The sequence below is a fragment of the Sinocyclocheilus grahami genome, unplaced genomic scaffold (assembly GCF_001515645.1).
Source record: "Sinocyclocheilus grahami isolate Dianchi unplaced genomic scaffold, SAMN03320097.WGS_v1.1 scaffold966.1, whole genome shotgun sequence".
Taxonomy (NCBI): Eukaryota; Metazoa; Chordata; class Actinopteri; order Cypriniformes; family Cyprinidae; genus Sinocyclocheilus; species Sinocyclocheilus grahami.
Genome location: NW_015506145.1, coordinates 115,251 through 130,372, shown reverse-complemented (window position 1 = coordinate 130,372; position 15,122 = coordinate 115,251). Strand labels below are relative to the sequence as shown.

At 37.3% G+C, this 15,122-nt stretch overlaps 1 protein-coding gene across 2 annotated transcripts in view; it reads right to left on the bottom strand.

Moving 5' to 3' along the window:
- Positions 1–7,703: 7,703 nt before the first annotated feature.
- The window catches only part of spata20 (spermatogenesis associated 20), a 34,285-nt gene continuing 26,866 nt past the window's right edge, over positions 7,704–15,122 (bottom strand). For both annotated transcript variants that reach the window (XM_016250015.1, XM_016250017.1), the window contains one exon: positions 7,704–8,351. In XM_016250015.1, coding sequence (XP_016105501.1) covers positions 8,181–8,351 — 171 coding nt within the window. In that variant the 3' untranslated portion in view covers positions 7,704–8,180. The remainder of the gene's footprint in view (positions 8,352–15,122) is intronic.

Here is a 15,122-nt window from a genome sequence, read left to right as displayed (position 1 = left end):
TAATTGGCAAGATTTTCATAATAACATATAATATTTCATAGGAATATTGAAATATAATTTATTTCCCTATTCATTTGGTGTGTCTCCCAAAATGCGTAATAGTCATGTATGAAATCAACGTCCTGTTTTGTAACAGAAAATCATATTTTGATTTGAAACCCCAAAACATTTTCCTGAGATGTTGATTTATGACACACAGTTTAAAAATTAGTCAGATTTAAATGATAATTACAAAATATTATCATATTTCCATAAGCGTGTCACTAAATTAATATCAGACATTTCTGATGACCAAGGAGAGGGAGTGGTCATGGTGAAACATCCAAACATTTAGTATCTCTGAAAAGCCCTGAATGTGCTCTGTACAGGACATCCAGACGGTGGCATGTATAATGTCAGAGAAATTCACTCAAATATAATGTCCTCATATGAAGATGCAGGGTCTCAAGAGGTTAACTTTAAAATCTTATATTAATATTTCAATAGTATGGCTGGCACCCATACAATAGAAGCCAAGCAGAAAATAAAGTGATTCGACACGTTTGGTCTGTTATTTTCTTATACCCTGCAGGACTGAATTCTGGGACGGCATCACCTTGTAGGACTGGATCTTCCTGATTAAGAATACAGACATGTAATAGCCGGAACTGATCAGAAACAGAGCCAGGAACGGGGGACAGAGAGAGCCATGGCTGCATTTGATTTATGTAATGGTTTGAAAGAATGGACAGGAAACAGAGGCAGCCTCTAAACGCTGAAGGGATGCGGCGCGACAGTAGGCATCTTCTGGCAAGAGCTCACTGACCTCACTTGACCACATCAGCTCCTTTGTGTCTTCCTGTATATCATTACCCAATTGCGACGCAACAAAAATGACAGACCTCTCCTTCCCTGCTTGCTGCTCTCTGTGTGTACACTATGAAATGTCACGTCGCCGACCGCCACGGCGCAATGGAGTGAATTTACTGCCTCAGCACGGTCCCTTGTGTTCTTCCTCTCTTCCCTGACCTTCTTTACTGATGAATATGTATGGCCAGGTCCGTTCCTCAACAACAGTTCGTGTGCCGGGCACTGGGGCAACGAAGAATACTAAAATCAGATCAATCACCAGCATTGTCAGTGCAAACCCACCACACACTCCATCTAGTCGGTCTAGCTGGAAACATCGGAAGGAAGAGAAAGTACATTACATGCTGAAGAATTAGGCTACCAACCAGCTGATGGCACATGGAGTCACATTGTTGCCGCTATATGGTAACAATTTTCCAATTGGATGACACATGCTGCTGGTCAGTGAGTGTGTACTGTATGTGAGCATGTGGCAGAAGGATGGCTAATTGTCTCCTCTGGGAAGAGCAGACCAGGGCAGAAATGCTCCACTGTGAAGAGGGGCCAGCTAGCTTTGATGCGCTTGCAAAAAGGGCCTAGAAAGTGAAAGAGAAAACAACCAATCAGTCAGCAAGGAACAAAAAATACAAAATGGTTTTGGACAAGACAATTGTATTAACTTTAGTAAAGTTGAAATGTGTTTTCTGTGCACTTAAATCAATTGTAAAAACAATAACTTTCAAACAGGTTTCCCAAACAATCAACCTGTCTTCCATTGTTCAGATAACATCCTGCACAATGTTATTATCAGTAGTGAAAAGTAAAAAAAAAAAAACTAAATAAAAACAATGGCACTAAACAAAATAAAAACATAGCTGCGAAAAACTGAAACTAAAATGACTCCAAAACTGAAATGTAATTTTTTTTTTTGGTTATGTGGCATGTTAGAAAACATTAAACTTTTTTCAATCTGCCTGCATTAAATGAAAATGCCACTAGATACCATTGGATACCAAGTTGAAAGTTGAAAATAAAATATATTTGGTGTATGTTTAACAAGAAAATACTAGCTCAGTCTTTCTACTTCAAAATTCATGTTTAATTCAGTGTGTCACTTGCCGTTACTTTGTCATTTGTGAGATTTACAAGCAATTTCTGAGTGAAAATTATTTTTGCACCAAATATTTTTGTGTGTGAATCAACAACTATAGAAAAAAATCTAAACTAAAAACGATATCATGAAATGAAAACTAAACAAAAAAAAATTCAATAGAAATAAAAAATAAACAAACAAACAAACAAAAAATCTTCAACAAGTGCTAAATTACTATTGGTCTTGCAATCTTTTGTAAATTTTTGTCCACAATAATTTTGTGATATTGAGGTCATACAATGTAAGTATTGGGAGCGGTTGTTTGTGTGAATGTGCAGTTACAATCATCGGGGATGTAATCCATAATAATCAATCAGCTGTGAGCGGCTGGTTCCTCTTTGGGGCAGGTATCCTACCAGCCATCAGCCAATAAGCCAAGGTCTCACACAGAGCAGAATCAATACACACACTCACACACTCAGCAGCTGAAGAGCCATTTTCCCCAGTCTGCACTGACGAGGACTCCAAGCCCCTGGAAGTTGCTTAAAGAAGCCTGCTTTTAAAAGATGGGACTGCTGGAAACAGATGAACAGGCTGATAAAGAGAGGACAATAAAGTCAAGTAATGGTTGTCAATAAAAGCAAATCAGATGACAAATTTGTTCTTCACACAATGATGTTAGCAGCGTACAGCACGTCTCACACGGGAATTCAAGAAAAACGGAATTTTCTGTCAATGTTTATTTCTTTTTCATGCCCGACTTGAATCTATGGTTTGAAGTTTTCATTTGTTGATTTGAATCTATGGTTTGAAATATAATATAATAAACCTAAAACGGAAATACAAATTTAATTAATATATTAAATATATATAAAAAACCAAATCACAAAAGCATATAAATGACCAATTATAAATTAGCATATAAATGAACTAATATTCAAATGGAAACTGAAAATATAAAAATAAAAGCTTACTTAAAATATGACTAAATACTGTAATAGCATATACACATAACAATACTAAAATAACACAGGGTTTTGAGTTATTTTTAATATATGGTTTGAATTTTACACTTGAATCTATGGTTTTGAATCTTGCATTTGTTCGTTAGGTTTGATTCTTTTATTTATTTATCATTTATTATATTCATTATATATACTTATAAATAAAAAATAATGAATACAACAATGAATATACTGTATGCATAAAAATCTTTATAAACCAATATTTAAATATATATTTGAACATCTTCCAATTACAACTCTCATTTTTGTATGATTGTCAATAAATAATAATAAGACTAATACTATTTAATATTCTATTTCATGCTATAAATTCATACTTTGTAATTCTAGTAGGTTCAGTCTACCAGGCTGGTTCATGGACTGTGGGCACGGTGAGCCTCCTGTGGCCTTATTACTCAGCTATCTTGCAAAGGTAAGGAGGGTTCGGAGATGCTCACAAATCTTATGCAGTAATGATCTCCAAAGGGACTTTGCTTTTAGAGCCCCGGCCCTTGAGCTACACGGCAGCTATTCTTTCAAAACGGACTTAAACTAGAGAGATCTGTACACGAAAGCCCCCTCTAATGTGACAGGAACGGAGGTTCTTCCAGCAGGTAGCCTGTCACCGAATAGCTGTAAACAAAATACTGATTGCAGCAGGGACCGCAGACACAACAAAAAATGTCCTACCATGATGTTACCAAAATGAGGTTCCATAGGTCCCCGATACTGTGCTTCCAAAGAGCTCTTCATCTCCTTCAGCTGGTTGAAGGAATTAGAAAAAATAAGACAGATGAAAGCATGGTTGTACAAACCGCTGACAAGTCACAAAGACAGGACTCGACATAACTGGAGCAGAGCCCCCTTTTCACCTTCCTCCTCCGCAAAAAAATCTGCACACAAACACTGGGAAACGTGGCTCCCAGCAAATCTACAAGAGGAGGACAGGCAGCCGAAATCAGCATGTATTGATGGTAGATATGTCTGGATTAGCCTGCCGTGTTGCTTAGCATGGCCAGAGCAGATTTTCTCCCTTTTTTTCACACGAGATTGGATTGTGGTGAGTTTTTCCTTTGTTGTGTATTTCCTAACATTGGGCTATAATAGAGTCACTGCTATACGCCATCTGTACAATGCAGTGCTCATATCGACAACACAGGAAACATTCGGCACACTCAAACCTGAGGATATTTCACAATGGACTGGTACTGTAGCTTTGCAGATGGGTTAATTTTGTCTTTCTGTGTCACCCACGGCTGGTAAAGTCGCGGGGGTGGAAGAGGAAGGAGCTGTCGTGCTGAAACAGACGCATCCCTCAGCAGCTCTCAAGAAATCCTACCAACTTAAGTAGAGGTGTTTCTTCTCCACATATCTGAACGGCCTTATAATTAGACACATTTGCTCAGCGTGACTGCAATGCCACATTTCTTGATCTTTTTTTTTTTGGCACTTCCTCTGTATACTTTGCATTAGATGTTTATACTGCACTGATCCCTTTAAGTCTACCGGCGCTGTACAAGATCCTATCATCTCGCAGAGATTGCCAGTGAATTGAAAATTTGGAAATATTTTTATAAGTATACTTTTTTTTACTATTTGGTGCCTGATTAGAAATTATAGATTCACTTTACAGTGTATTTATGGCTTTTCAATGACATATTGCATAATATTACCAAATTTCCTCTGTTTTTATTCTACATTAATGTAGTAAGCTAACAGCTACGACCAGCATTAAGTGGTAATGAATATTTCTTGTGGTTAGGTTAAATATTCCAATAACACATTTTTGATCAGTCACTGAGGAAAGGGGACAGGATTTACACTCTTCAATTAAAATGGTAAGAACAGCATTACACAAGAGTTGTGTATAGAAGTTATTGAGCCTTAACCAATGAATTCAGGTTGGTAAATCATTGGTTTTGCACTTAAAGAATGGCTTCACAAGTTTGCAGGTCAGTGTACGTCAAAACTGCTGCAACGGCACAACTATTAGAAATGCAACCTTTATATACATTCTTTATTTAGGCTTTATTCAAATGGTCAACCCACAAAACGACAAACTTGTTATGAAAAAAAAACTGCACATAATGTATCATTAAGCTTACATTATGTACACTACTGGTCAAAAGTCAACAAAGGGGTCAATACATCTGAAAAGACATTTTATTTAGTAAAGGAACATTAACTTGATCAAAAGTGAGAGTAAAGACTTAAAATGTCTAACACTGTTCTTTTAAATTTATTTATGCATCATGGTTTCCACAAAAAATATTAATCATCTCAATTGTTTTCAGCATTGATAATAATAAGAAATGTTTCTTAAGCACCAAATCAACACATTAGAATGCTTTCTGAAGGATCATGTGAACACTGAAGACTTAAGTATTGACTGTTGAAAATTCAGCTTTACCATAACAGGAATTTTCAACGATACTGTGCTTCCAAAGAGCTCTTCATCTCCTTCAGCTGGTTGAAGGAATTAGAAAAAATAAGACAGATGAAAGCATGGTTGTACAAACCGCTGACAAGTCACAAAGACAGGACTCGACATAACTGGAGCAGAGCCCCCTTTTCACCTTCCTCCTCCGCAAAAAAATCTGCACACAAACACTGGGAAACGTGGCTCCCAGCAAATCTACAAGAGGAGGACAGGCAGCCGAAATCAGCATGTATTGATGGTAGATATGTCTGGATTAGCCTGCCGTGTTGCTTAGCATGGCCAGAGCAGATTTTCTCCCTTTTTTTCACACGAGATTGGATTGTGGTGAGTTTTTCCTTTGTTGTGCATTTCCTAACATTGGGCTATAATAGAGTCACTGCTATACGCCATCTGTACAATGCAGTGCTCATATCGACAACACAGGAAACATTCGGCACACTCAAACCTGAGGATATTTCACAATGGACTGGTACTGTAGCTCTGCAGATGGGTTAATTTTGTCTTTCTGTGTCACCCACGGCTGGTAAAGTCGCGGGGGTGGAAGAGGAAGGAGCTGTCGTGCTGAAACAGACGCATCCCTCAGCAGCTCTCAAGAAATCCTACCAACTTAAGTAGAGGTGTTTCTTCTCCACATATCTGAACGGCCTTATAATTAGACACATTTGCTCAGCGTGACTGCAATGCCACATTTCTTGATCTTTTTTTTTTTGGCACTTCCTCTGTATACTTTGCATTAGATGTTTATACTGCACTGATCCCTTTAAGTCTACCGGCGCTGTACAAGATCCTATCATCTCGCAGAGATTGCCAGTGAATTGAAAATTTGGAAATATTTTTATAAGTATACTTTTTTTTACTATTTGGTGCCTGATTAGAAATTATAGATTCACTTTACAGTGTATTTATGGCTTTTCAATGACATATTGCATAATATTACCAAATTTCCTCTGTTTTTATTCTACATTAATGTAGTAAGCTAACAGCTATGACCAGCATTAAGTGGTAATGAATATTTCTTGTGGTTAGGTTAAATATTCCAATAACACATTTTTGATCAGTCACTGAGGAAAGGGGACAGGATTTACACTCTTCAATTAAAATGGTAAGAACAGCATTACACAAGAGTTGTGTATAGAAGTTATTGAGCCTTAACCAATGAATTCAGGTTGGTAAATCATTGGTTTTGCACTTAAAGAATGGCTTCACAAGTTTGCAGGTCAGTGTACGTCAAAACTGCTGCAACGGCACAACTATTAGAAATGCAACCTTTATATACATTCTTTATTTAGGCTTTATTCAAATGGTCAACCCACAAAACGACAAACTTGTTATGAAAAAAAAAACTGCACATAATGTATCATTAAGCTTACATTATGTACACTACTGGTCAAAAGTCAACAAAGGGGTCAATACATCTGAAAAGACATTTTATTTAGTAAAGGAACATTAACTTGATCAAAAGTGAGAGTAAAGACTTAAAATGTCTAACACTGTTCTTTTAAATTTATTTATGCATCATGGTTTCCACAAAAAATATTAATCATCTCAATTGTTTTCAGCATTGATAATAATAAGAAATGTTTCTTAAGCACCAAATCAACACATTAGAATGCTTTCTGAAGGATCATGTGAACACTGAAGACTTAAGTATTGACTGTTGAAAATTCAGCTTTACCATAACAGGAATTTTCAAATATATTAAACTAGAAAATGGCTATTTTAAATTTGAATAATATTTCACAATATTACATTATTTATGCATCATGGTTTCCACAAAAAATATTAATCATCTCAATTGTTTTCAGCATTGATAATAATAAGAAATGTTTCTTAAGCACCAAATCAACACATTAGAATGCTTTCTGAAGGATCATGTGACACTGAAGACTTAAGTATTGACTGTTGAAAATTCAGCTTTACCATAACAGGAATTTTCAAATATATTAAACTAGAAAATGGCTATTTTAAATTTGAATAATATTTCACAATATTACCATTTTTACTGTATTTTTAATCAAATATATGCAATATATACTTCTTTTAAAAACATTAAGAAATATTAGACCCTAAACTTTTGAACAGTTGTGTACATACCAAAATAATGATTTGTGAATGTTTTGTTGAGGTTGAGTTAAATGGAAAAGTATAGTGTGTAAGAATTTTGAGCAGCCTTCAAATTTACACCTGGGCGCCATCAATGAACATTGAATGACGGCGAATGTGTATGTCCATTCATAGAAAACAATCGGTTCGAGTTGCTTGTCATGTCTGTTGTGAGACCCCCGTAAATCTGAGCAGTACATTAAAGGGATGAACAGATTAACCAGATCACACAAGGTTACTTAGTGAGTATTTATTATATTCCATTGAGTCTGAGCTGTAGTATACATACATCGTGTGTCATTCCATTCTAAATCTAGCATGTTGCTTATCCAGGGCTGATCAGCTGCACTGCATAGAAAGGTTGCGGAGAAACATGCTTGATAGTTTATAAAGCAGATTGACAGAGATCAACTGAGCCCATGAGGCAAACCTCTGAAAGGTTTGATCTCAGCGTTCCTTCTCACATTAAAATGTCATTGTATTTCCATCTCCCAAGACTACCGCCTTGTATAACAGGTCTAAAACAAGGCAGAACATCACAACAAGGGCAGCCCCAGAGGTTTGCCTTGCCACTGTATAATGTCTTACAGCGCATTTCATTTATGACTGTTTTTTGATGACTGCAGTTTGCTACTTGCATAATAATCTGAGATATAGCGGTCTGACTATGGAGAGATCCCACAGTGATGTTTGTGTGGTGTGACAGCAGCTCTCACTCCAGCAGCAGTCTCCTCAGTTCCTGCGGGCAGGTTACTGGGAGGGCACAGGCGAAGTTCTCGCACACGTACGCAGTGGCTTTGCCATCCTGGGAAACCAGGGTGGAGAGAATAGGCAGCCTCTGATAAAGGAAACCCTCTGTGTTACCATCTGCCAACATCAGGACCTGAAAAAAAGACAGAGGAAAAAAGGGGGAAGGGAAGAAAAAGAGTCATAACTGCCATCATGATGACAATTAGGTGAGATGGTGGGAGCAGGAGCACAAGTCATATACCTTTAATGCAAAATGTATGACCCAAAGGGCTCCATTTGCTTTCTTGGCAAGTAATAACCCAGAATAAAGTACAGGGCAAGGCGATTATAGTGACAGTCCCATCAATGATCCATTTCTACAGTTTTGTTTATATCTGGGACTTCTATTCCCTTGGGGTTTTACACCAAGCCATAGGCAAAGAAGCTCTTATGGGATGAGATGACCCTGACCTGTCCTTCTTCACATTTACACCTTTAACTCATCAGCATAAAAAACACAATATTAATAAAACACTACTAACACAATATTACACCCCTGTGTGGCATAGTCGCTGACCAGGTAATAATCTCAGAAACATCTGCCACCTGAGCTCTGTGTGGAATTTTAGTGGCATGTTAAAATAAAAATACAATCTAAGTTTGAGAATGAAACCATAATGTTTTACAAATAAATGTGTTGTGATTTGGAAATTCTGCCAAAATGCTTGGAGAATAAAGTTGTAATGTTACAATAGTAAAGTTTTGAGAATATAGTCAGAATGTTGCACAAATTAAGTTGAAATGTTACACAAAGCTGCAATGTTTTGAGTATAAAGTTGTTACAAGAATAAAGTAATGCTTTGAAAGTCATAATGTTCAGAGAATTAAGTCATAAGTTATGTGAAAAAACCCCTAATGTTTTAAGAATTAAGCTATAATGTTACTAGAATAAAGATACAATGTTTTGAAATAATCATAATGGTCTGAGAATGAAAAGAAGACCTGTTAAAAAATAAGTTTGTTAGTAATGTTTTGGGGGGGAAAAGGTTATGAGAGTTAAGTTGTAATGAGAATATCAATGTTACAAAAATAAAGACAAAGTTAGGATATTAGAGGCATGTAAATAAAGTATAAAAATATTTTGAGATCAATATAATAGCAAAAATCATGTTCTGATAATTAAGTTGTAATATTTTGAGAACAAAGTCAATGTTTCAAGAATAAAATCATAAAATTAGGAGATTAAATATATAAATAAGTATTTTTGAAGGAAAAAAATTATGTTAAGAATAAAGTTTGTTGTAATGTTTAAAAATAAAGTCATAATGAGAATGAAGTTGCAATGTTTTGAGAATACAGTCAATATAACAGATGGATGAGAAGGATTTAGGTAAATCCTACTTTTAGTTTTGATTGATAACAAATATTTAATCTAATAATGCTACAAATAGCTTACAATTAAGCTTGTGCCTTAATAATTCAATTCAATTGATCCATGCAGACTGCAGCATCACACCCCTCCCACTCCTTCACCTCGTTCACAGGAGGGGGAAGTCTGAAATAACTCAATCAGGGCCATGTCCAGTCGGGGGGCTGACTGGCACAGCAGCAGGGGAGGACACTGTGGTAGCTACACTAGATTCTGCCTCCTGTAGCAGAGAAGATAATAACCTTTAACTGAACAATACCACAGCAGAACGGGAGACAGCGAAGAGAGAAAAGCAAGAGGCTGAGCTACCCAGTGGCCAAGAGTTACCGAAGGGGAAAGGATGAACGAGTAAATCTACTTTTCCTCAGTGAGACGACTTTACCTCCAAGCCAAAGCTCAGTGAAATCCAGGAGGAGGGCACGGGAAAGGACTTGTGAATGTGACAAAGGTTAAATCTTAGGACAGCTCTCAAGGCTCAGTTTAGAGCCTGCGTTTTGGAAGATATTCCAGGTCTACCAAGAGCCAGACATTCTCTCTGCTTTCTGGTTTTGACACACTCTTGTGTGATTTTTTGACAGGCGTGGTTAACAACTCAACTCTGCGAAACCTGTCCCTGGACTTCTAAGCACAATATATTGTTACTGTCTGTTTGCTAGGATCTTCCCGTTATTGCATCTCAGGGGCCGAGACAATTCCGCATCATTACTTTCCCGCTAGCAGCCTGGCAAGGCTTTCTGTCATATTTGTCGTGACCTCACGCAGGCTGTCTCCAGACTGACTCAAAGAACTGTGACAGTCCACTGAGGCAACATATAAAAAATGACAAGCAGACAAAACATAAACTGAAAAGATGCATGAGGCCTGGGGTTAAGCAAAGACTGGACTTCTCACAGTTAATTTGCGAAGTTTGTTGTAATACTGCAGTGTTTCAAACCACCCTCAATAATTCAGTTTAAAATTCCCATCATTTTAGTGTCATGTTCAAATAAAAATTATGATTTAGAGAACAAAGTAGAAATTTTTTGATAATCTCATAACAGGACTTTTACGAGAATAAAGTCGAGAATAAATTAACAACATTACAAGATTAAATTAGTAATATCTCCAGAATAATGTTTAAAAATTATTGTAATCAAAATCTTATATATAGTACTAAATATAAATACCAAAAAGTGTAACTGGTTATCAATGCATCATGGAGGAATATAATAAATCTAGGATATACACCGATCAGGCATAACATAATATTGTGTTGGTCCCCCTGAGGCCTGGGGTTAAGCAAAGACTGGACTTCTCACAGTTAATTTGCGAAGTTTGTTGTAATACTGCAGTGTTTCAAACCACCCTCAATAATTCAGTTTAAAATTCCCATCATTTTAGTGTCATGTTCAAATAAAAATTATGATTTAGAGAACAAAGTAGAAATTTTTTGATAATCTCATAACAGGACTTTTACGAGAATAAAGTCGAGAATAAATTAACAACATTACAAGATTAAATTAGTAATATCTCCAGAATAATGTTTCAAAATTATTGTAATCAAAATCTTATATATAGTACTAAATATAAATACCAAAAAGTGTAACTGGTTATCAATGCATCATGGAGGAATATAATAAATCTAGGATATACACCGATCAGGCATAACATAATATTGTGTTGGTCCCCTTTTTACTACCAAAAGAGCCCTGGTCTGTCGAGGCATGGACTCCACTAGACCCCTGAAGGTGTGCTGTGGTATCTGGCACCAAGATGTTAGCAGAAGATCCTTTAAGTCCTGTAAATTGCGAGGTGGGGCTTGTTCAGCAAATCCCACAGATGCTCAATTGGATTGAGATTTTTGAATTTGGAGGCCAAGACAACACCTCAAACTCGTTGTGCTCCCCAAACCATTCCTGAACCATTTTTGCTTTGTGGCAGGGCACATTATCCTGGTGAAAGAGGCCACAGCCACCAGGGAATACCGTTTCCATGAAAGGGTGTACATGGTCTGCAACAATGCTTAGGTAGGTGGTATGTGTCAAAGTAACATCCACATGGATGGCAGGACCCAAGGTTTCCCAGCAGAACATTGCCCAAAGCATCACACTGCATCCACCGGCTTGCCGTCTTCCCATAGTGCATCCTGGTTCCATGTGTTCCCCAGGTAAGCAATGCACATGCACCCGGTCATCCACGTGATGTAAAAGAAAATGTGATTCATCAGACCAGGCCACCTTCTTTCGTTGCTCCATGGACCAGTTCTGTGCCCACTGTTGGCGCTTTCGGCAGTGGACAGGGGTTAGCATGGGCATCCTGACTGCTGTGTGGACTGTGATGCACTGTGTAATCTGACGCCTTTCCATCAGAACCAGCATTAACTTCTTGAGCAATTTGAGCAACAGTAGCTCAAAGTAGTCTGTTGGATCGGACTACACAGGCCAGCCTTCGCTCGCCACATGCATCAATGAGCCTCATAATGTTATGCCTGATTGATGTAATTATAATTACATATTGTATATAGTGCTGCAGGGATGATGCATTTTTTATGCCAAATTCCAGAAACAAGTTAGCATTTTGGACTTCCAGTTCCATCGTCCTGAAGTCAATAGGTTTTTGAATTGGTTTTTAATTAAATTCCAGGGGTGTCTATATTAGAGTAAAACGGCTTCTTGGACAAGGAAAAAAATTTAGTGGGACTTGATTTTGTCCAATGATTGGATCATTTTTTGTTGTTTGTTAATCAGTTGTTGTTGTTTGCTAATTGCAGCGATCTCATGTGAATGGCAGGTCGCTGGAGGGGAGGCACTATTGCCTCAAGTGTTGTTTCATTGGATATTGTGAAATGAAGCTGGAGAATTCTGTGTTACTGAATGATATGAGTGAACCTGTGTATCTTAAATAAGCCTACTGAATCGAAGGCCCTGTTTACACCTGGTTTTGAGATGCGTTTTGTTCAATCGGATCACAAATAAATGAGGTAGACATTCCCATTTCCACCTAGTGTTTTAATCCGTCTCTTGTGTCTACTTTCATCTACTTCTGTCTTAATTTTGTTCGAGGGGAGGGGAGGGTATATTGGTGGGTAAATACATTGGCTTTTTAAAAAGAGAACATTGTGCCTGGTATGTTTTGTCTCCAAACCAAACTTAATAGGTGTAAACAGGGTCGAAAGACTGGAATACACTACATGACTTTCAACACATTCTAACCCAGATTTGAAGCCTGCATGAGTCAAAACTAATTGGCGAAAGCCAGGACGAATCTGCAGATTTTGGGCAGCTGGAGTTGAGCATTTTCACAGAAAAAATCTGTATATGATGGGCATGATTTCCTAGCTTCAGACTGTGATTCCATACAGTTAAGAGGATCAGTGTCAGAGGATCTCAGTCGTTTAGTATATGATGCCAGGTTTTCCTCTGTAACCATACAAAGTCAGCAAGTGTATGATGCCTCGTGTTTTAAAATCTGTTCTGGTTTTAAAAGTTGTGTAGTCTATTCCAGCATTAACTGCTACAGCTTTTTCTCATTTCTGTTTACTGCTCCTATATATACAATATATACTCAGATCTAGTGCCACGTTTTTGGAAGTACTGCCCGCTTCCTGACAGCAATTTTACTGTTGTTTATCTTGTTACCTGATCTCTTGTCTGAGCCCCTATTTTAGCCAGTAGTTTCATGTCTTTTGGATGAGTCTGGTAGACTAGTGTTTTGGTCTATCTCTAGCTGCTGGCTCCGCTGGTGTTGTTTGGATTACATCTCAGCTTCTGTGTTTTGTGCTTTTGCTACAAACCCTTCCGCACATGAATCCATCTCTTACTCCTCTGTTTTCTGATTCACAAATTCCCATAAGCTAAGCCGTGATTCCTTCCCAGCTAGCATGCACTGATATCCTTCTTCCAGACTGTCAGCTCCTACCTACTCTCACCTAAACACACACACAAAATCAGGCACAAACACTCACACACACAAACAGTTGATTAGTCTGGGGAATTTCATCAGCTTCTTCTCCTGGCAGGATGGAGCCTCTCTGGAGAGCTTTAGGCTGTCAGCGCGCACAAGTGGAGCACACAGCCATTAGTCATTTAATTATCTGCCGTAAGTTTATTTCTTGGTTGGAGAGGAATGGAGCATCATGACCTCATTGATTCTGGTGTCTTCGTCTACTTCCCTCAAAGGTAAAGGCCACTGTACAGAATAAGTAGGTGGAGTGTAAGGTATTGTAAGTGTTTCCGCGACAGATACAATGATGAAACATCATTGGGAGTTTTAAAAATATAAATTGTCATATAATGTTGTATCTGACTAATCTGTTGAAATATAAAATTTGTTGGACAGAAGTGCTTACATCTAAACATCCAGACAATTAGAGCATTTATAAAAAAAATATATATTTTTGTCAAAAAAAAAAGTAAATAAATAAAACCATAAAAATAACTAAACAAATTAAAAAAACAACAACAAAAAAGATAGCACAGGATAAAAACGCTGCTTGTAGTCAGTGAAACTGACCAAAATGAATGAATTTGACATGACGAAATACTGACTAAATTTAAAGGACATCTTTCAAAATGAAGAAGAAGAAAAACACTGGTGTGGAAAAGATTTAAATAAAAAACTGAGGATTAAAACTTTAAAACTGTTTGTGAAAAATGAAAATGAAATATTGACAACATTTAGAATGTGTGATTCTTTTCAGATGTGGGAGAGATAAAAACAAAGAAAAAATTAAAAATTGTACCTGCAAAAAATTTTACCAGAAAATTAATACTGTAAAACAAAAAAAACAACAAAAAAAACTGTTATAAAAATGAAATTTTGATTAAGTTTAAAAGCTATTTAGGTCAAAAAATGAATTAAACAAAAAAAACTTTAAGATATTTGCAGATATTTTTGTCAAAAGAAAAATTATGGTGAAAACTGTGTTTTCAGAAATATCTGTAAATATGTGGGCAAGGCCTAAGACCTGCTTCACCTCACAACCACAATCAGCAAAGTTACTCTCAACAGATAAGGAAGCAATGCGACAGGGAGAAGCTTATATTTCCAGCATGCCCACAACTCAAAGTGAGCAAAAAAGTGTGAAAAGGGCAACCACCTAAGAAGAGAACATTTTCTTCTTATCTATTTCATCTGATCTACTGCCTGACCTCTGCAGGCTCTGCTCTTCTGGTCTGAGTGTCCGTGATCCTGTGGAGGATTTAATGATGTTAAGGGTTGACTATTCCTGCAAGGCTGATGCATAGGTCGGTCTACGCATACATCAAGATCAACTCGCAAGATGGTCAAAGCATCTCCGACCCTGATTCACAAGGTGTCCAGATCCCAAATGGGCAATTCATAGGGCGAGCATAAATCAGACTACACCATTTTTAAAAAACAGCTAAGCTAGCTGAAAATGAAGAACACTGGCTTGTCCGTCTAAAGCCCATTTCCTATTAAACTCAGTTCTCTCTTGGGGTGCTCATTAAAGCTTGTCAGGGATTCATCCGGTGGCAAAGAAACTCTAAAGTGACA